The sequence below is a fragment of the Aureobasidium subglaciale genome (assembly GCF_000721755.1).
Source record: "Aureobasidium subglaciale EXF-2481 unplaced genomic scaffold scaffold_0, whole genome shotgun sequence".
Classification (NCBI taxonomy): Eukaryota; Fungi; Ascomycota; class Dothideomycetes; order Dothideales; family Saccotheciaceae; genus Aureobasidium; species Aureobasidium subglaciale.
This window is the reverse complement of record NW_013566995.1, coordinates 357,246-376,405: the sequence shown is the minus strand read 5'-3', so window position 1 is coordinate 376,405 and position 19,160 is coordinate 357,246. Positions and strand designations below refer to the sequence as shown.

General features: G+C 50.9%; 7 protein-coding genes across 7 annotated transcripts; 3 read left to right on the top strand and 4 right to left on the bottom strand.

The window, feature by feature from the left end:
• Positions 1-607: 607 nt before the first annotated feature.
• Positions 608-4,242, bottom strand: AUEXF2481DRAFT_24543 (uncharacterized protein; the record flags this gene model as incomplete). Its single annotated transcript, XM_013493231.1, has 3 exons — positions 608-2,705; positions 2,753-3,983; positions 4,038-4,242. The coding sequence occupies 3 exons, from the start codon at positions 4,240-4,242 to the stop codon at positions 608-610; spliced, it is 3,534 nt and encodes a 1,177-aa protein (XP_013348685.1).
• Positions 4,243-5,056: 814 nt separating this feature from the next.
• On the bottom strand, positions 5,057-6,182 carry AUEXF2481DRAFT_61424 (uncharacterized protein; the record flags this gene model as incomplete). The annotated part of the gene is made up of 3 exons (XM_013493230.1): positions 5,057-5,398; positions 5,464-6,088; positions 6,142-6,182. The coding sequence occupies 3 exons, from the start codon at positions 6,180-6,182 to the stop codon at positions 5,057-5,059; spliced, it is 1,008 nt and encodes a 335-aa protein (XP_013348684.1).
• A 482-nt stretch (positions 6,183-6,664) lies between these two features.
• AUEXF2481DRAFT_75312 (uncharacterized protein) lies at positions 6,665-8,972 on the bottom strand. Its single transcript, XM_013493228.1, has 4 exons — positions 8,758-8,972; positions 7,068-8,702; positions 6,886-6,994; positions 6,665-6,831 (listed from the first exon to the last, which is right to left on the bottom strand). Exons 1-4 carry the CDS (start codon positions 8,869-8,871, stop codon positions 6,782-6,784), a joined length of 1,908 nt encoding a protein of 635 aa, XP_013348682.1. The 5' UTR covers positions 8,872-8,972; the 3' UTR covers positions 6,665-6,781.
• Positions 8,973-9,127: 155 nt separating this feature from the next.
• On the top strand, positions 9,128-10,588 carry AUEXF2481DRAFT_34384 (uncharacterized protein). Its single transcript, XM_013493226.1, has 5 exons — positions 9,128-9,174; positions 9,231-9,269; positions 9,334-9,449; positions 9,501-9,531; positions 9,595-10,588. Exons 1-5 carry the CDS (start codon positions 9,172-9,174, stop codon positions 10,321-10,323), a joined length of 918 nt encoding a protein of 305 aa, XP_013348680.1. The 5' UTR covers positions 9,128-9,171; the 3' UTR covers positions 10,324-10,588.
• A 478-nt stretch (positions 10,589-11,066) lies between these two features.
• On the top strand, positions 11,067-13,294 carry AUEXF2481DRAFT_147 (uncharacterized protein; the record flags this gene model as incomplete). Its single annotated transcript, XM_013493186.1, has 4 exons — positions 11,067-11,180; positions 11,245-11,268; positions 11,450-11,842; positions 11,879-13,294. The coding sequence occupies 4 exons, from the start codon at positions 11,067-11,069 to the stop codon at positions 13,292-13,294; spliced, it is 1,947 nt and encodes a 648-aa protein (XP_013348640.1).
• A 1,427-nt stretch (positions 13,295-14,721) lies between these two features.
• Positions 14,722-16,445, bottom strand: AUEXF2481DRAFT_34380 (uncharacterized protein). Its single transcript, XM_013493225.1, has 3 exons — positions 16,029-16,445; positions 15,921-15,977; positions 14,722-15,777 (listed from the first exon to the last, which is right to left on the bottom strand). The coding sequence occupies exons 1-3, from the start codon at positions 16,246-16,248 to the stop codon at positions 14,876-14,878; spliced, it is 1,179 nt and encodes a 392-aa protein (XP_013348679.1). The 5' UTR covers positions 16,249-16,445; the 3' UTR covers positions 14,722-14,875.
• Positions 16,446-17,991: 1,546 nt separating this feature from the next.
• AUEXF2481DRAFT_145 (uncharacterized protein) lies at positions 17,992-18,576 on the top strand (the record flags this gene model as incomplete). Its single annotated transcript, XM_013493183.1, has 1 exon — positions 17,992-18,576. The coding sequence occupies one exon, from the start codon at positions 17,992-17,994 to the stop codon at positions 18,574-18,576; it is 585 nt and encodes a 194-aa protein (XP_013348637.1).
• Positions 18,577-19,160: the final 584 nt, after the last annotated feature.

Genomic DNA, 19,160 nt, shown 5'->3' with positions numbered 1-19,160 from the left:
GTCATGCGTGTACAAGAAGAGATCACGCGTCGAATCTTGTTGAGCCACCTGAACAGTGATGCCACACAATACCGACGTCGCTATCGCTATAGCCACTTTTGGTCAGGGTTGCACTGCAAGCTACTTCGACCTTGCATCAATTCGCATCAAGGTCGGCTCAAAGAAAAAGAGCATAATTTCATGACGGTTATCCTGTCTATGGTGCAGCTACCTGATCACTCGCAATACATGCAAACGTTCCACCGCAGATAGTCTAGAGACTTCTGAAGCCCGATATACATACTCACGGAACACATGTGTGGAAGACTGGCATAGATCATATCAGAGTAATATTTCGGCAACTTGATGTGATGAGCGCCTTCGAAACCATCCCACTGGTATAAGACTGATCTCAATCTAGCAGTATGTCTAGGAGGGTAGAATGGAATAATGGAAGAATAGGAGAAGAATAGTTATCGCAGATGCCGTAAATTGATTCATTATTGTTCTTATGCAAAGCTCGTACCAGTATGCAGTTATGTATTATCAACAATGTCTTCTCGCCATAACCTCCCTCTTCTCCTCTAGGATTGTGTTCTACATCCGAGACCCAATCCGGACGTCTAGTCTACTTTTCTGTGTCCAGTGACTCTTCATTTGCTCCTTCCTCGGCATGTGTCGATAACGCTTTCACTGTAGCAGGCGTCTCAGGTTCCTTGGTTGTCGGGCTAGTGGCCTGAGAAACACCTTCACCGGCCGTCAAAGGACTGACAGGATCAGCCTCACTGCTACTGTTGATCGAGTATTTGCCCTTGCTCTTGTTCTTGCCCTTCGCCTTCTTCGGGCTTCTAGCCCTCTCACTCGCACCGCCTACTCTGCTAACAGGAGTCTTGGGTCTAGAGAGTACGTTGCCATCCGACGACGGCGGTACCACCAGTGATGCTCTAGAATTGAACATTCCTGCTTCACTGGTTCCACGTGACGTATGTGCAAGATCGCGTACTTCGCGGAGGATTTCCCTAAAGCCCTCTTCGAGTGTGTTCATGCGCGTCAGCATGATTCTACCGACCATGCCCTTCTCCTCCTCTTGGCTACGGCGTCGTTGCTCCTCACGGCGCCGTTCCTTGCCTTGTGCCAGCTCACGTTCGCGGAGCATCTGCTCACTGAAGCTTGCCGGAATGCTAGGCTGATAGCCTGGCGACAAGGGCTCTGGAGTCAGATCTCGACGATGGTGGTCGCCAAAGTCGGACGCCAAATCGAGTGCGAGGGCGTTGAAGGATGGCTGTCTGTTCGCACGACGAGTCGAGTCACCGAAGCGATCGAACCGGATGTTAGGGGCCGTGTATTGTGAAAGTCGGTTGGGCATGTTCGGACGTGGTCTGCTGGGGTTGCTCGTACGTGGTGTTTTTCGACCGCTGGATTGAGGCGCTGACTGAGGCAATGGCGTCGAGTCTCCGCTGTTCTGTTTGGCAGTAGTAGGGCGAGACGGCTTGACTGGTTTCTCTGACGCAGACGATGTGTATCCTTGCTCCACGATGGGAGAGAATACCATAGTGCTCTGCGAGACATTCCGTTGATGAGGCCCGCGTTTGTGCTCGCCACTCATAAGTCGTGCTCTTGTAGCATCTGGAACCGAACTTGCGGCCTGATAGTCAGCTCCCTCAAAATAGTCCTTTGCTGTGAGCTTGTTTGGCGAAGGCTCCTTTTTTTCAACCCCATCCGGAGTCCCTGTTGGCGTTCTGTCGTAACCAGTAGCTGTGACGTTATCACCATCATTCGTGAGGAGTTCGTCATCGCCATCCGCATCAGTCTCCTGAGGCATATCTTCTCGCTCCAGCTCCAAATCCGTCTCTTCTTCAATTCTCATGGGTGTTGGCCTTGGGAAGATTGTTGATGCCAAATCTTCTGGATCGGACATTACAGAACGAGAAGCTGTAGAAAAGTCGCGCTTGACTGTGACGATCCTATTAGCAGACGTTTGGGCCCTTCTGACACCAGGCCTTCTATTTTCCAGCCTCTCCAAGACAGAGCGAGGCTGTTCCATAGGAGGACTAGCACCTCCTTCGTCGCCCATATCTTGCATCCAGTTATCGACGACAGTAGCTTTACGCTGATCGGGATTAGAATGTTGGGATATCGTTCGTGCCGTCATATCGAAGGGCCGACGGAAGACTTCTTCTAGAGCACGATCCTTGTGGAAAGACACAATAGATGGTTCGCGAAGTCGTGTACCAGGGCTGAAAGGTCCAGTGTTCTTCAAGGCGAATGCAGGAAGGCGGCCTCTGCTCGGCGCCTTACGTTCAACCAGATCCATGGGAGTGTACGCGTTCCGTACGAGGAACAATCGCTCGTAGGCGAAGATGGCGAAAAGCATCGGAAGATGTGTAATCTTGATGATAGTTCTGTTGAATCTGACGAATTTCCTGAATGGGATAAGGTAGCGCAGAGGGGAGGCCACCCATCCGAAAAGGTTCGTCGGTGGGATGTACGAGAATAGCGCGTCTGACTTGACCATAGATATTGTGTTTACAGCGAAGAGGAATTGATGCTCCTCATTGGCATTCTGCACAATAGCCATAAACGAGTTGGTCAAAACGGTGATGAGAATCGTGACGATGAGGAAATGACAGAGGAAGAGGAAGCCGACAAGAACAGCTTTTCCTAATATGTTATACTTCGGCCAGAGATCCCAAGCAGCAGGGGTGAAACCCATCGTAAGTTGGAACCTGATTTTGTTAGCGTGTGTAAATGTATTGGATGTGATCTGACTTACAGAGCATAGGCAACCTTGGAAGCCTCCGCCTTCTCTTCGCTGAAGGACAATGTAAAGGCAACGAAGAAACCACTACAGGCGATAACGATGAGTACCAAAATCGCGATCATGTCTTGGACCATGAGGCGGAAAGCAATGAGCAGCTGGGAAAAGTACTTGTAGTGGTCCAAGACGTTGAATGCACGTGGGAAAAGCAGTACAGCAGTAGAGGCCAGGACATCGTAAGCCATATGCGCAGTATAATGCTTGCGCGCTGCGGGTATCAGGATACCATAGAGGCGTAATACGTAGTAGGCGAAGAAACAGAGTAAGATGCCCAAATCAAAAGCGTTCCAAACGCTCATAATGTAGAGGCCGAAGCCTTGCTCTGAGAAACCTACGAGTTCGTCGAGCATATATCCCGCACTCCAGAACCAGAAAATAATCTCGAGAGGAGTGATTTCAGTAGACCGATCAACCAAGACGGCCAAGAACAAACCCAGCATGACGCCAAATGAGATGGTTGAAAACAGCTGCCTGTATCGAGGGACTCTCAAACGAGATAGCTTGAATAGCGAGGCATCCTTTGGGTTATAGAGGGTGACACTTCGTCTAAGACTAGGTTGTGAGTTGTCGATGGAGGCTGGCAGGGGAGCAGAAGCGTTCGCAATAGTACCATAGCCATTACGGCCTCTAGTGGGTAGTGGTGTTGGCGGCTTGCGGTGGAGATTGTCGGCGGCGGAGTGAAAGACGATGCTCCCCGCCCAAATAGCCTCGAGCTGCTGTACGACCAGTGGGTGGGCAAGGAAACGCTTAGCCTGAGCGCGGATGGCGATCTCGACAGCTGAGATGCGTGCAGATCTGTTGTACTGCCTCAACTGAGCGCCCCCCTCGGGAGCACCCAGTCCTTCGAGCGGGTTGAAGTCGTAGCTCAGCGCATCGATCAACTCACGCAGACTGAATTCTTTCAGCAGGCGAATGGCCAGCAACTCCGACACCATTGCTCGTGTCTTGCTCACGCCAGCATTCCCTGCATCTTGTTGTGCCTCTTTCTGGAACTGTAAACAGTTTGCGACGAGGGCGCATATCGTTGCTCGGTTGAAGTGATCTTTGCGAATTTGCGATTGGATCGGTTTGACCAAGAATTGAGAGACCTGAGGTGATCGCAACTGGTCCCAGGTAAGAGTGGTTTCGCACTTCTGCACTATCAGTATACGGCAGGAGTGCGTAATGTTGTACAGGGGCAATTTGTCTGTTATCCCGGCTTAGTGCTTTATCTCTGCAAGGAGGTGCAATCTCGACAAACCCAGATGCGCGGCCGAGAAGATGGGCAAAAGCGGCGTTTCCAAGTCATCTTCGCCACCGTCGTCCTCGTCATAGTCGTCTGCATCTCCATTGTCGTTGATACCGTCGTAGTCGTTTCTCGTAGCCAGAGGCGAACTGTTAAAGGGGCTCGAAAAGGGCGACTTGTCGGCGCGCCTCTTGCGAGGCCTCAGAAGCGTCGACAGCATAGTGGCCGCCTATCCTAGATGAAGAGCCCTTGGGAAGCAACAGGAAGTAAGAGGGCGAACCGGGTACTAGACATTGGAAATTATAATTGTATGCGCTACTTAGTCACGAGCGAAAGGACCATGGGCTATGGCCGCACTGCGGGGGGATAATCGTCTCGCGAACTTGGAGCAGCGGTGAAGCAACGGCTGGAGGCCTGGTACTGTATCTATTTACCTCGTCTACCAGATCTGTCGATTCTCTAGCAAATGTCTCGTACTTTGTGCCTGCCAAATGTCGCAATGCTAGACAGATCCAAGCCACTTCTTGCGATGTCCTCTGTTCGACTTTCCCCACCATCGCAAGCCGCCATGCTCGCCCTACTCGCCTGCATCCAATCAACTGACGCCCGTGCCATTATCTTTATGCATCTAATCAAACGTATTGCGCAACGGCGTCACGCACCCAGACACTGGCTCGAGTCTCGTCGGGATAGTCATACTACTTTGAGACTCTTAGCTGGTCTTTGTTGATTGTGGTGTGGCAGACCTGAATGCCATCTTATCAAAAGCCAAGCTGCAAGAACTTTTTGAGTTTGATTTTGAACAAGGTAAACAAACATGGCCAAACTTTCCTGTTTCGAGTTTGAAACTTGCAATCCGGGGTTGGTCTTACTCGGCACATTCCAACCGAGCGGCCTTTTATGTGACCAGATCGAAGCTTGGTCTTTTGACTCTGAAGCATGCATTGGTATAACAAAGATATGGTGATTGACGATCGCACAGTCAGGAATCTTCGGCTGTATCTGCCTGTACCCAAAAGCGAGCCCTATCACCCCTACTGCAGTTTGACGTGCTCGGGCACAGGACTCACCAACTTGCCCTTAGTGACAGCCTCTCTCACATTTCCAATGGTCCACTCCTCCATGCGAGTCTGAGTTTCGACGCACCATGTGCCCATGTGTGGTACCAACACGCATCTAGGGTTGCGAATCAGGCCCTCGTGTACTTTGGGCTCCTCCTCGAACACATCGAGACCGCAAGAAGCCACATGGCCCGAGTCTAGGGCTTTGACCAGTGCGTCTTCGTCCATGACAGGTCCGCGAGCCGTGTTGACAATGACTACTCCCTTTTTCATTTTCGCAAACTCCGCAGTCGAGATGATGTGACGGGTTTTGGGCTGCACAATGTATCAGCACCTGATGACCCCTTGCCATATCTTTCCAGACAGAGGTGACAACTCACGTTCAAAGGTAGATTCAAGCTCAGAACATCAGATCTTGCCAACAACTCGTCGAAGCTCACATATTCTGCACCCGCAGCGTCTTCTTCGCTCATCTTCTTTCTGTTGTGGTAAATAGCCTTCATACCAAAGACATCCATCTTGATTTTGAGATTCCTGCCAATTCCGCCCATGCCGAGGATACCCAAAGTCTTTCCCTGAGGATCATGTCCAAGAGCAGGAGCAGGTTCACCCTTCCACTTACCCTCACGCAAGGCTTGCATAGAAGGGTTGAGGTTTCGCAAAGCACCTAAAATCAGGAAGACAGCTGTATCGGCAGTACTGTCATCGGCGATACTGGGGATGTTCGAGACCAAGAGTGGAGGATCTCTAGCAGCACAGGCGTGAGCATCAACTTGATCGTATCCGGCGCCATTGTGAGCAAGGAATCTCCAGCTTTTTGGTGTGGCTTGCACTAATTCTTCATCGAAAATGCCTGTAATGCTGACAGAGGGGAAAGTTCTGTAGGCAGCGACCACATCATCGAATCGGCCAGATTTACATTCAGCAATGAACTCTTCTCTGTTCGTGGCTTTAGGAGTCACAATCTCGGCAACTTCAGAGAGTCGCTCCCATGCTTGGTGGGCACTAGATATATGTCAGTAGTGCTATCAGAATGACCGGAATGGATTTAGACAGACAGGACGATTTCGCCGAGCTGAAGGACCTTGGGCTTAGACATGATTGCGCTTGTGGAACGTGTAACGTTGTTGTCAAGTCTAAAGTTGTCCAGTTCAGATATGACTGAATGCTCACCCTCACGGCGCCGATAACGCCGATCGATAGGAAGCGGAGCGAAGTGCGGAGATATATGTGAACATTCTCAATTTGCAAAGTTCAGTACTTTTTCTTTTCTTTATAGGATGCATTTACGGAAGAAATCGTTGAGATCGTGTTCCATCTGTAGCAACTGAAGTATTCATCTACGACACGTGTTGACGACCTGAGGGCTGGTGAAGTCGAAACCGCTATTTATTTTATGCCGGGGCTCTCGGAAACAACATGACCGAGGATGGTCGGTCATAGCTCACCCGAGGATACCCATTCGCACATCCTGCGACACCGCAGCCCTGATGCCGTGCTTGCTAGTAGGGTAGGCACTATATATAGACTGTCCAGTACAACGCTCTCTCCAGGAGTCATTATGCCAGGCCCTCGAGTAGCATATCTTTCTTGAAGAAGCACCCAGCACTATATGAATGTGGGTTTGTTTTGAGTGATGTGTGGAATATGCTCTCCATGTTGTCTGCAATGAAGAACGGGAAGTCGTCAGAACGTTATTCAGTAGTCATCCGCAGATGCGAATGGAGTTGTCATCATAAATTCGTGATCTTGAGGCTGTCAGAGGTTGAGAAATCAAATGATGAAAGAGAGATAAGGCTAACCTTGGTCTGCCAAACTGCCAGGCTGGTTGAGGATATCGATAACATCTTGTCCATCTTGAGCTACAGATGCAGCAGGACGATCATGGCCGAGGGTTTCACTCATGTTGGTCTGTGAGGCTCATGTCAGAAGATGTGTTCGCGGACTTGCATCGCATATGATAGTAGCATTTGGTCGTACTTACTGGGACCATTTTGTCTCCTTCGACTCGAATCTCTCGATCAGCGAGCTGTCTCATGAGTCCTAGAAAAGCACTGTTCTTGAACTTGGACGACTGGTTGTCAGATACGCGCTCGAGCAGGTTGGCTGCAGTCTGTGCCAATTCATCGTCATTTTGCCGATCTAGGTCTTTCTGGTCCTGATTGAGTTCCTCTGGCTGCTGATTTGTCGAGTCATCCAACATGTCGTCTTCTAACGCCGGCTTGTAGAGTCTTTCTGCCTCAAGCCGTCGTCTCCGCACGTTCTGTTGCTCCAGCAACATCAGCTGAGTTTGATAATCTTGCAGGGCGTGATTTGCGGAGCGCGAATTTTGTTCCTGACTAGTATTCGCCTGAAAAGAGTCTGCGGAAGTGACGGCTTCCAACGCCTCGATCGTCTCTGGAGCAGCTAATACATGATCCATCATGTCAAAAAGCACGGTCTCTTTCTCTCGAGTAGAGGTTGGTTGCTGAACAGACATGTTTGATACTGCAGAACGCTTTGAGTAGACCTCGTATTCAATGTCTAGCACTCGATTGAGAGCTTGAGAAGTATGATTCGTCAAGACCTGACGATTGAGGCTTTCGGATAGAATGTTTGCGGAGTGTTGGGTAATGTTTTGGGTGGAGGTAATTCCTTCGTCGTGGAAGAAGTTGTCGAGCCAGTAAGCATTATCAGCGGAGCGGGGGACATCCGTAGGCTCCGAATGGTTTGATTCGTTTCTCTGCCAGAGCAGATCAGCGTATGAGGCCAGCAGTCGCTCAGTAGGGGCATCTATATTGAGACGAGTGTTTTCAGTCTGCTGAGCAAGGCAGTCCAACATCTCATTCAAGGCGGGCTCAAAGCCATAGCGTTGAGAAAATAAAGAGCGCTTGGGATCATTAAGGGCAGACAACAGAGGTCGGAATAGCATAGCTTGAATTGGGTGCATGGTTTGAGGATGTTGTATGAGAGCAGCGACAATCTTAGCAGCTCTATGGAGCGACTCGTCGGTGTTTGTAACCAGAGCATTGGCCAAAACGAGGCGGAACAGAGGAAGGTGTGGGTAAATATCTGTTAGGAAAGAGTCAAAATCGACGTCGTCAAGATCGGCAAGATCAACATTGTCGTTCTCTTGCATGGCGAAATCTTGATCGAGCGAAGCATCTTGTAGAGCAGCGTCAAAGGCGGCCTCGAAGGCGGCTTCATCGAAGTGGTCTTGAGGAAGATTGAGTCGTTGCTGGTGGGCATCTAGAAATTGGGAGGCGTAGTGTGGAGCGGCTTGCATAGGGCCAAAGATATGAGGAGACTGGAGGCGTGCAGATGGCATCTGCATGTGTGAAGGAGAGGCGTGTGAGGGGGCAGAGTGGTGAGCATGCTGGCCAAAATGGTTGTGCCAGGCTTGAGGAGCCGCATGCAGCTGTGTTTGTTGTGGAGACGAGATGGCCAGGCGCTGGAAGTCTTGAGTCCATGCAGCCGGTGGAGACGGAGAGAATGGCTGGAATGAAGGTTGAGGTTGCGCTTGGAGGTGGGAGAAGGAGGAAGCAGCCCATGATGGTCCAGCAAAGGCCGGTCCGCCATTCTGGAAGGCTTCGAATTCCGGATCTAGCGAGGAGACATTGGGATCGTATGAGCGGAAAGCCTGAGGGAACGGTCAGTCTTGACTACAGGGAATTCCACGACATGGTTCAAGCTACTTCAGAGGGCGACTGCCGCGACACTAGGCGGTCTTGCTGCAATGTCCGATCGACCGACGAGTGTTTGGCCAAGTTTTGAACCGCATTAGACGGTCCACACAGAGCGTCCGACATGACGGTGATGAATGGGATCAGAGGAAGACACAGTCGTACCAAGGTCGAGTGTCTTCATGTTGGCCTTGACAAAGCATCATGCACATGCAACTCATCATAGGCGCGTGCGGCAACCGACGTGGAAGCCGAGGCCGACTACTCGTACCCTTCGGCTTCGGCGATAGGCTCTGATTCGGAAACAGCAGGCGTCGGCGGACTGCTTGGCGCTCTGTCCGCTCCTAGCTTCAGCGGAGAGTGATCGCATAGCTGGCAATACCACCATCATAATATTACCCCCTCCGAACACAACACACAGCCAACATGGTATTGCTTCTCCCTCACTACTACTCCAGAGCCATTACTGACAAGATCTCTCGCAGGCTCAAGTAATCTCAAATTCCGGTCACGATGACATGATTGTACGCTCCCTAAACATGTTAAACATGTCCTGGCCGAAGCTCGCATCCATTGACCTGCAACTAGCACGATGCGGTCCTCGACTACTACGGCCGTCGCCTGGCGACATGCTCATCTGACAAGACAATCAAAATCTTCGAGGTTGAGGGTGACTCACACCGTCTGGTAGACACTCTCAAGGGGTTCGTGTTTCTTGACCGATACCTCCCTGCCTAGTCTAACCCGCACTACAGACATGACGGGGCTGTGTGGTGTGTATCATGGGTACGCGACTTCTCCTTGTAAAGCACTCTACTCTACCATATTCGCTGACCTCTTGCGTGTCAGGCACATCCCAAGTACGGCACCATCCTCGCTTCTTCATCCTACGACGGCAAGGTCTTCGTCTGGCGCGAGCAGAACGGCCAATGGCAACGCATCTACGACTTTACACTCCACACCGCTAGCGTCAACCTGATCGCTTGGTCACCGCCAGAACCCGGCTGCCATCTGGCTTGCGCCTCGTCTGACGGCTCCGTCTCCGTCATCACCTTCAGCGACAACTCTTTCTCCCATTCCATCTTTCCCGCGCACGCCATGGGCGTCAACGCCGTCTCGTGGAGTCCGTCGCTTCTACCCTCACAGCTTGCTGCTGCCCACACCCCTCAGTCACAACCACAACCTTTGAGACGCTTCGTCACTGGTGGCAGCGACAACTTGGTCAAGCTCTGGGACTTCAACCCCCAGACCCAATCATACGACAACCTCTGCACTCTCGCCGGTCACTTGGACTGGGTCCGCGACGTCGCATGGTCCCCTACGCCGCTCTCAAAATCGTACATTGCCTCAGCTTCGCAAGACAGGACTGTGCGCATCTGGACATGTCAGGCAAACGCCGATGCTGCAAATCCATCGAGCTGGCAAAGCACAGAGCTCAAGTTCGACGCCGTCGTCTGGCGTGTCAGTTGGAGTCTGAGCGGAAACGTCTTGGCTGTCAGTGGTGGTGACAACAGAGTCAGTCTTTGGAAGGAGAGCCTGAAGGGTGGATGGGACTGCGTCAAGACCATTGAGGAATAGGTTGCTATGGTGTATTTAAAACATCAAACTAGTCAACCATGCTTGGCCGCTTGTTCAGAACTACAGCGCCAGTGTCCCACCTTCCCCAACATTACCTGCGAGACAGACCCGGTATATTCATTCCTAGACCGCTAATAGATCAGAATGGTATGATTCTAGGTATGCAGATTTTTGCTTGGCCTCTGGGTCAGACTTCGGTGGTTCAATTCACGAAACCGTCGGAAGATCAGACTCGTCAGTGAAATTCGTAAAAGTCGTACTGTAGGTAGCAATGATTAGGTGTTGACGTAATGTCCTGAGTCGTAGGCCGAGGTGTCTTTAGTTGCTTCAATACAGGGCTGCCCAGCTGAAAGGATCAAGCATCGGCTTATGCATCTTCTGCTCTTATGAGATTAAGGATCGTATACCAATAGAGGACGGTCTTCATGCGCCTACACTCGGTGTAGCCGATGAAGGATGATCGACGTTTTGCGCAACAAAATACTTTTGATTCCCCACCAGACCGGCTGTCTGCTACCGATGGGAACGGGCCGATGAGGAGCGTCTCGACCCTCGAAAAGCAGCCCGGGACCCCCCATAAACCTAGGTCTCGCCCGTGTTCCAGCACATGTACTGCTTGGAAATACCTCGCTGGGGAACGCCCGGACGAGCCAGTTCCCAAGTCGTTCCTCGTAAGTCGACAATCTCCAACACTCTTCTACGCCCTCACGTCCCAGCTGAGCAACGATAGCAGGCCTTCGCGGATGCCGCAGGAGAAAGCGACATCGGCCACTGCCTCCGGATCTGGAGGCGTGGAGAAGAACCCTAGAAGGACTGCGAAGAGCCGCAACGGGTGTCAAGTCTGTAAGGTCAAGAGAGTGAGTATCTTTGGGAGCGCGTATTGTCACTCATGCCTTATCCAGACTGACCCTTGTATCATAGCTCAAATGTGACGAGACACGACCGGTAAGTCCTTGTCCTGTTATCTTGCAACGAACGCCCCCATGATGAGCCGCCTTCTTGTTCAGACAGATCCCAGAGTCCTATACTGCAAGTTGTGGACCGCATTACAGTGCCTGGTTGTATTCTTGTCGGATAGTCGCTAATAGTTTCTTTCTCGTGAAAGGCATGTGATAATTGCACGAAGCGCGGCTACGACTGTCCTGGATACAGAAAGGCTTTGAAGTGGTCAACAAAGTATGAGGTCCTACAGCCCGAGGAATCCGACAACCAAAAGACAATTCACCCTTCAGTGGAATATCACTTCTCTGCCATCGATCCAGTCACTTTTGGTCAAGCACCTACTTTTTCGACTGACCAATTACCCGGAGCTATCACTGGGTACGGAGAGATTCTAGAGGACACTGGCCCTCACGTGGTGGCGACATACACGACCCCGTCTTTGATTACTGATGGACTCGAAGCACAAGGACCATACTGTGCCTGGCCTCAACAGTGGCCAGGCTATCACGAAATAAGCCACGAGCAAGCTGTAGTTCCTTACGCTCCTAGTGCTTCCCCGAGCCAGTTTGATGCACATGTAAGACTCGATCATGTAGTACTAAGTAACATTCAGTCAAGGAGCAGCAGCCCGGAAGAGACAAATCAATGGAAGTCCTTACTTCGAGCTTACTATCGTATGGCGAGCCCCACCATAACGAGATCCCTTCAGAACGATAGTACTGGGCTTGTTGAGCACTATTTCAGAGACGTTTGCGTCCTCTACTCGTCTTTCGACTCGAAGCTCAATCCGTTCCGTACTGTCATTGGAAAGTTGTGGGACAGCTCCGACTCAATCTTTTACGCAATCCAGAGTATGGCAGCTGCTCATCTGGCTAATCACAATCCTGTAATGGAAGTGCAAGGCTTGCAGATGCAACGGAAAGCATACGGATGTCTACAACATGAGCTACAGCTTGCACATGTGAATCAACAAGTAGATGACCGACTGCTACTGACAGTACTTTTGTTGGGGATGAGCTCGCCATGGCATGAGGCTGGCGATCTAGGTATGGCACACCTGAACGCCGCTAGAGGACTCATATACCCCCGGCTTCTCCGAGAAGATAAGAATCAGTCGGAAGAGATGGCGCGGAACGATCAATTCTTTGCCGAGGCCCTTATCTACTGGGAGATGTGTGTCGCTTTTGTGCACAAGGAGCCAATGACGCCAGGTCGGGAAAAACCAAACGACGCGACAGATTACAACGAGGCACGGACAATAGGAACGAAAGTCATGCCCCATCCTTGGACTGGTGTGGGTCCAAGAGCACAAGTTCTGTTCGCTGAAGTCGGGCGCCTTGTTCGAAACTATCGAGCTATCTCATCGCCGTTATCCTATGGAGCAACGAGTGAGCATGTTGACCCTACAAAAATGATCACTGCTGCTATGGATTTTGAAAAAGAGTTGCTAAATATCCGCTGGCCGGCTATTGATGATCTTGTCGACGTTCAAGATCAGTCTACTGGCAAGCTCGACTTCATAATGGTCGCAGAAGCCACTCGCTGCTCTGCTCTACTAGAGATCTATCGTGTATTCCCCAACATCTTGCACAGCCGATTATTCAACAATGCCGATATCACTGGTACTTCGAGTCACTTCTTTTTCCCATTTTGCGGAACACTCTTGTATCACGATGCTCAAAATCCAACAACTTGGTTGACCTCGCTTGCACGGCATATCCTTCTGGATTTGATCGGAAATGTTCCACCAACCTCTGGCACACGACCACTCCAACTTCTCATCATACTAACCGCCGCTGCTGAACTTCAGGTGTCTGCACCCACCACTCCATCCACGCTACACGTGGTACGCGCCAGAAATCTTGCGATGACGAGATTGGAAGAGCTTTCCGCGAGGCTGCCTTCCAAGCCTGTATTCATGGTCATCAAGCTTGTCAAGGAGGTTTGGCGGCGCTTCGATATTGGCGATGGCAGTGTCTTTTGGCTCGACGTAATGCATGAAAATGGTTGGCAAACTGTCTTGGGCTAGACAAGTTGTTATAATCAGTAGAAGGCCAACCTCCAGAACGTACCCTCAGGCCTGGGCTGTGGCTATGGACAACGCTGCGGGCTTAAGCAGAACGGCAATGGCTGTGTTCGTATGAGTCGCTACCACTGTCAGGAAGTGATATCGGAAGCATGGAAACCATCACCATTCCTGGCAGCTGACATGATGGTTTAATGTTCGATGGTCAACGCCCAGGATCGTTCAAACCTGTCGTCCCCCTTGTTCCAAGGGAAGGGTGTCGAAGGATGATCTCGAGGGACGTAAGGATAGAGAGAATGTTAGATTGGGAGAGTAAAGGAGGTTGTCAAGTGCCTTCCGTTCGCTGTCAGACCAGTCTGCTTTCAAGGGCAAGTTCCGGATGACGCTGCCTGAGGGGCTCATGTACAGTCCCAGAAGAAGAAGCATGTACCACACACATGGAGAGTCTCCAGGCCCTTGATAGGCTTACGCATAGTGACGCTGAAGCGTCGGATCATGCTTGATAACACTTTGTACGAATTGAAGTCTTGAAGGAACTGGCGCTCAGGAATGCACGCATCACTGTCGTGCTTCTTTTCTCTCGGCTTATGGAGTGTCGTTCTTGTTAGGACAGTGGCGAATCCACGCAGGCTGTATCTAAAGTACACCCTACATGGATAGATCTGCTTATCATGAAGCCATCCCAATTTCTCTTGTCAAAACTTGTCTAGAGGACACCAAACCCATAGAGCATCAAGAAAGCCCGGCAACATGGAACAGATGTAGATCCCCTTCTCTAACAACCCTCTCTCAGTGCCCCAGTTTTGATAAGAGTAACAGCGATGTGCAGAATCAGACACCCTCTTGACCAGCACTATACAGTGACAAAGCACTGACAAGTCGATCACCACACATTACAGCACTTACAGTCTCAGCCTCATATTACCCACATACACATGCCCACGTGCTCTGAAGATCTTGTTAGATAAGGAAGGTATACCCACCACGTCCGTGCGTGAGCCACTTGATTCGAGGACTGACATATGGGATCATGACTCGGAAGCATGACTCTGACTCCTTTTCTTTTTTCTTCCGTGGAATGGGACGACATCTATCAAGAATCCCTGTGCTTGGGTTGATCGACGTATTTGACAGCACTCTGATTGATGGGTGGCGCTGGGTTGACAGTGCTTGAGACATCTGCTTAGCGGAAAGGGACAGGGGTATGAGGGTATGTCCGGTGACTTTCTGACCCGGGTGGAAGGAACGATGCACGAATGTGTTACTGGGAGCTTCAGCATGGAAGAAGTGTGATTTGACGACTGGAACCTTAGGAATATGGTCAAGTCATTGCAATCGCTCAGGATCGGAGAGTTGAACCATGTATTCGGGGGGGTTGACAGCATGTTGCCTCGACTTTTGAACATCGTAGAAGTAAGACACAGAAATTAGGATCGTCGAATGTCATTACAAAAAGAGGGTAAACGACTAAGGCTACAGTGGGCGGGGTATACAACATTGAAAGAGAGAGACATGACTGACGCGGTGATTAACCGCATCGTGAACGAGAGATAGGGCTTACACGAGATGTCTCTCCTTTGGACTTCAACCTGACGAACTCGTGCCAGCATGCAAGTCCATCTCTGATGGTGTCGGTGTGAGCTCATGTGTCGCTATCACAGTGATAACCCTGATTCTCCCATCGTCAGCTTCCGGCTCCACCATAGTTATACCATCATCACTTCCACTCAAGCGCGTCTTGTTCTTGAGAGTGTCCATCTCGATCTTGTGTGATATGTCTTTGGCATTGCCATTTTGGGTCGTCAAGCCTTGCACCCAATCTGCTTGGGCGGCGTGTGACGTAATGGCGAATTTCGCAAAGCCATCAGTATCGTTGTTGGTGCGTGACTTGGGTTTCGTCCTACGAGCATGATCCGATCTCGAGTGCGAGTGTGATGAGAAGAAGCGAGGGAAGAAGCGAGTGATCGTTTTGCGGAGAGTGGGCAGACAAGCAGCGATGATGCCGAAGTTGGCTTCGAGAGATGACCAGTATGCCGCCGGGGTATTGTCCCAGGTGATATCAGTCGAAATGGAGATTTCGTAAAGAGACTTGAGTCGCAAGATGGAGGTTAGACAGACGAATAGTCCAAGTAAGAAGACCGCCATCAGGGCGTACTTTTGCTTGCGTGGGAGCTGCAGCTTGTTGAGAACCGGAATAGGAAGGAAGCATATGATGACATCCGTGATGATGTTGAGAGCAGCATTGGAAAACCACACTCCCATTCGGCTCAGACAGTGACCACCAATGCTGTGATCCCAGAAGTAGGCCACTGGCGAGCACATGAAGGCAGTACTGAATACAGACCACAGTCCATAGACGACGATAACCCCAATCAAACCGAGTATGATGCGTTGAATACCAGGACCGACGAAGACACGTCTATACTGAAGCAGGATAGATATTTTGGTCAAGGTCAAACTGGCCTGGTAACATGGCACCGACGCCCCTGGTATCCCGATTAGCATTGTTCCTGTGTGGGAGATTTCCCATAGCCCGAGTCAACAACATACAACAGACTCTGTATCATGACTGCGCAGAACACTGTATATGCAATGACTGTTGGCTCGTGCTGGACTCTTGTGAACTCACAGAAGGCTTTGTTTAGCTGTTTCAATTCTTCAACAGATACCGTGGAATAGTGGCGTCCTGAGATAAGTATCAGACAAGTCTTGCAATGCATCAAGCAGATTGTTATACCTTGTCCGTGTTGCACCTCCACGCAGATGAGAGCCGTGAGTGCAACGGATAGCGCAAAGGCAGTAAGCACAACATAATCCTCGGCTCCAACAGTTTTTACAATCAGTCCTCTCGTGAACATCCTCAAAGCTAGTACGACGAAGGCGATAGAGGTTGAGACAACTGCTACGATGATGCCTGTGGCTCCTCTCGATCCATGCTCCGCATGCTCGGTCGCCATTTCGGAGGAAGTTCGTCCAATGCGGTAGAACACCCTAAAGGGATGGAGAAGAGGAAGTCGTCCGATGACTGCGAAAGGAGGGTCAAACGGAGTGAAGGGAAAAGCAAGTATGCTTTGAGTGGAGAACGAAGATGGGGACGAGGAAGCAGGACTCGGCTCCTAAACAGTCCCGACAGATATATGAAACGAAGAAGAATGCGGAAGCATCAGAGTGACCCTACAGGGAGTGATAGGGATTCATATTGCATATGCAGGCACCACACCTACCACGAGGAGATCGACGGTCGAAGGATCAATACTGTCTCGGGATAACCCTGTAGACGGCGCATTGTACTCGACCCACGTAAGTGTCAGTTCTTTGACAAGTGTGGATCTACGTCCTGAATCCGAGGGAGCATGATCGTCAATTACATTACTTCTAGAGGAATGGTAAGGTTACGGGGCTTGACGGGCGAACGGTTTGCGCATTGTTCGTTCGGAAGAATGGCAACCAGGTTGGTAGACGGTGCGTGCTCTGTAGTTTGAAGCCTCGTTTGTGACAAAGTTACAAGTCCTCATACAGTAACACTAGAGCGTCGAAAAGCTCGTTGCAGGATTAATTGACCGTGTGCGGGTCGATTCACGGCAGTGTCGGTAGTATTCACGCCTGCAAGAGAGTCATCGTTGCCGTCCTGTTTTCGCGTTGAGGTGGCGTATCATTGGTATTTGGCGTATCGACAGCTTGAGTCGCTATGGACAAGCAAGCTTCTGCACCCTTGTCTCTATTACGGCCGAAGAGCTGAGAACGGGAGAGAGGATGGAGGCGGGCGGACCGGATGTATGGCGACATAATCTCCTTCCGCGAGCCACAGTGTTGTGAACAGGAGTTTTCCGTCTCAGTCATGTTGGTCGTTGTCGATTACCGTGCCCCTCATACACGGCTATCAATTATCCCGGGCGTATTTAGAGGGTGGGTGATTACTGTAACGGTTATCTGATGAGCTCACAAAATGGGTGCTTGCGGGAAGTGCGTGAGTCTCAGATGTGCCGCTCGCGACTCGCGTGGCTTCAGCCTTCAAGATTGGAAAAACAGTGATCGACGCGCCGCACGAGCACAGTTGTCCAGGGCTCGGTGGCCGGATCCCACCGTGCCGGCTCAAGTTTCGATTTAGACCGGCATGTTTGAGCCTAGAGATATTATCGATGTTCGACATCATGCCAGAGCATACTTTGTGTCAGCACCTCGCGGGACGACTTTAAATCGTGGTAAGGATTGTTTGACGTCTACGATCAGCATAAAACCGACTGCTGAACAGGGTCTACGAAGCCCGGTTCTACTTCAACATTCACCGAATAGCGTGGACCTTTGGCACACTTACAAGGGTTCGCGAGACTGACACGAAGGAGCTTATGCTTAGCGAGTTTCACGAACAGGACGTCAGCGGGACGCAGCAGAGTGTCTAGCTGTCGCGGTTGCATGATGCTGCCGACAACGTCAAGATCTTCCCAAGGCTATAGGGAAGTGGACGACTTCCAAGCTCCTCTGGGCAGTCGCGCATAGAAGGTCATCGTCACAAACAATCCCGTACAGATTAGATGTGATGGTGGCTTGGAGGTCCCGATGTGCGGAAGTGTACCGCGTTGTGGGAGCGTGGAGATCATGACGACGGCGAGTGGAGTCTTGGCAATAAAGCGACTTCCAAGTCAAGACGGAAGGACACAGACAGGCACACGCAGCTGCACCTTCGGGAAGGAACAACAAACATGTCGCTCGAATTACACTACCCTTCGAACTGTCCATTCTGTCGTATAAGCGAAGCCTATCCCGCGTCCTCCGAGTCCCCTGTCCCCTCCAGTCCCGATCCTGCTCTTGTTGATCCCAATGCCTTCATCATCCTGTCCTCTGACCATGTCCTTGCTTTTCTGGACATTCTACCCATGACGACTGGCCATGTCCTACTTACCACACGCGTACATCACGAGAAACTCAGTGAAGTGCCTATCGGTCCCACAGCGCAGGCTCTAGGATATTGGATGCCGCTAGTGTCACGCGCCCTTGCCAAAACTCTGCATGTCGAAGACTGGAACGTCGTACAGAACAACGGAATCCGCGCTGCTCAGGTTGTGCCACATGTCCACTTTCACTTCATCCCAAGGTATTCGGAAGGCCGTCGTCCACCGTCTAAGAAACCAAAGGCCGACACCTTCGAGGTCAAGAGCTGGAAGATGTTCGGTCGAGGTCAGAGAGAAGAGTTGGATGAGGAAGAGGCAGTTGAGCTGGCTCAGAGGATCAGAGAAGCCTTGAAACAAGAAGTCGAGGCTCTGGAGAAGGATGCCGTCAAGCTGTGAAGACCGCTTCACACCCTCACAATCAAGTCAGTCCCTGATGTGTCGCTCGGGGCCTTGACATAAGTAGACAAAGATGCTTTGGCCTTGTCAATCAGGTAGAATGTACTGGGTGTGCCAGTACGATCGACTTCTACCGACGACGTTCGATCGTTCCAATCCTCTTCGCGGGATTCGACCCAGAAAGAAGCCTGCTCAGAAGGCCTGGACATAGGAAGGGGAGAAACGGTCTTCTTTGTGATTGTGCTGTACTGTGCGAGGATCACTGGGACCTCTGACCACGAGAAAGATCTTGCTCAACAACCTGCGCGGACACGAGCCATGAGGGGAAGGACATACAAGCTCGACTTGCTCGCTGCGCTGGCCAACCTGTTCAACGAGAAGAATGCCACTGCTTATCAATACAAGACCGGAGTTTTCTCGAGGGAGACCCCAACCCTAGCGATAGTAAGCTTACTTTATCAAGTACAGCCTGCTGCGCGCTTCGACCGACTCCCTGTGCACCGAGATGCTTTGTGTCAAGCTGTGGAAGTGCAAAAAGTATCTTGAGTGCAGAGGTGGCCACGCAGGCTACGGCGAGCAGCTAT

What these genes read in the sequence shown, in the direction of transcription:
- AUEXF2481DRAFT_34380 (XM_013493225.1), bottom strand. Translation starts at nt 16,248, where the DNA reads ATGGCGACCGAGCATGCGGAGCATGGATCGAGAGGAGCCACAGGCATC. An exon ending in GGAGGTGCAACACGGACAAG is followed by an intron (nt 15,978 to 16,028) that starts GTATAACAATCT and finishes TACTTATCTCAG; the next exon opens with GACGCCACTATTCCACGGTA. An exon ending in ACAGCTAAACAAAGCCTTCT is followed by an intron (nt 15,778 to 15,920) that starts GTGAGTTCACAA and finishes TCGGGATACCAG; the next exon opens with GGGCGTCGGTGCCATGTTAC.
- AUEXF2481DRAFT_34384 (XM_013493226.1), top strand. An exon ending in CCGGTCACGATGACATGATT is followed by an intron (nt 9,270 to 9,333) that starts GTACGCTCCCTA and finishes ACCTGCAACTAG; the next exon opens with CACGATGCGGTCCTCGACTA. An exon ending in CTGTGTGGTGTGTATCATGG is followed by an intron (nt 9,532 to 9,594) that starts GTACGCGACTTC and finishes CTTGCGTGTCAG; the next exon opens with GCACATCCCAAGTACGGCAC.
- AUEXF2481DRAFT_75312 (XM_013493228.1), bottom strand. Translation starts at nt 8,871, where the DNA reads ATGTCGGACGCTCTGTGTGGACCGTCTAATGCGGTTCAAAACTTGGCC. An exon ending in AAGGAGACAAAATGGTCCCA is followed by an intron (nt 6,995 to 7,067) that starts GTAAGTACGACC and finishes TGAGCCTCACAG; the next exon opens with ACCAACATGAGTGAAACCCT. An exon ending in TGGCAGTTTGGCAGACCAAG is followed by an intron (nt 6,832 to 6,885) that starts GTTAGCCTTATC and finishes GACAGCCTCAAG; the next exon opens with ATCACGAATTTATGATGACA.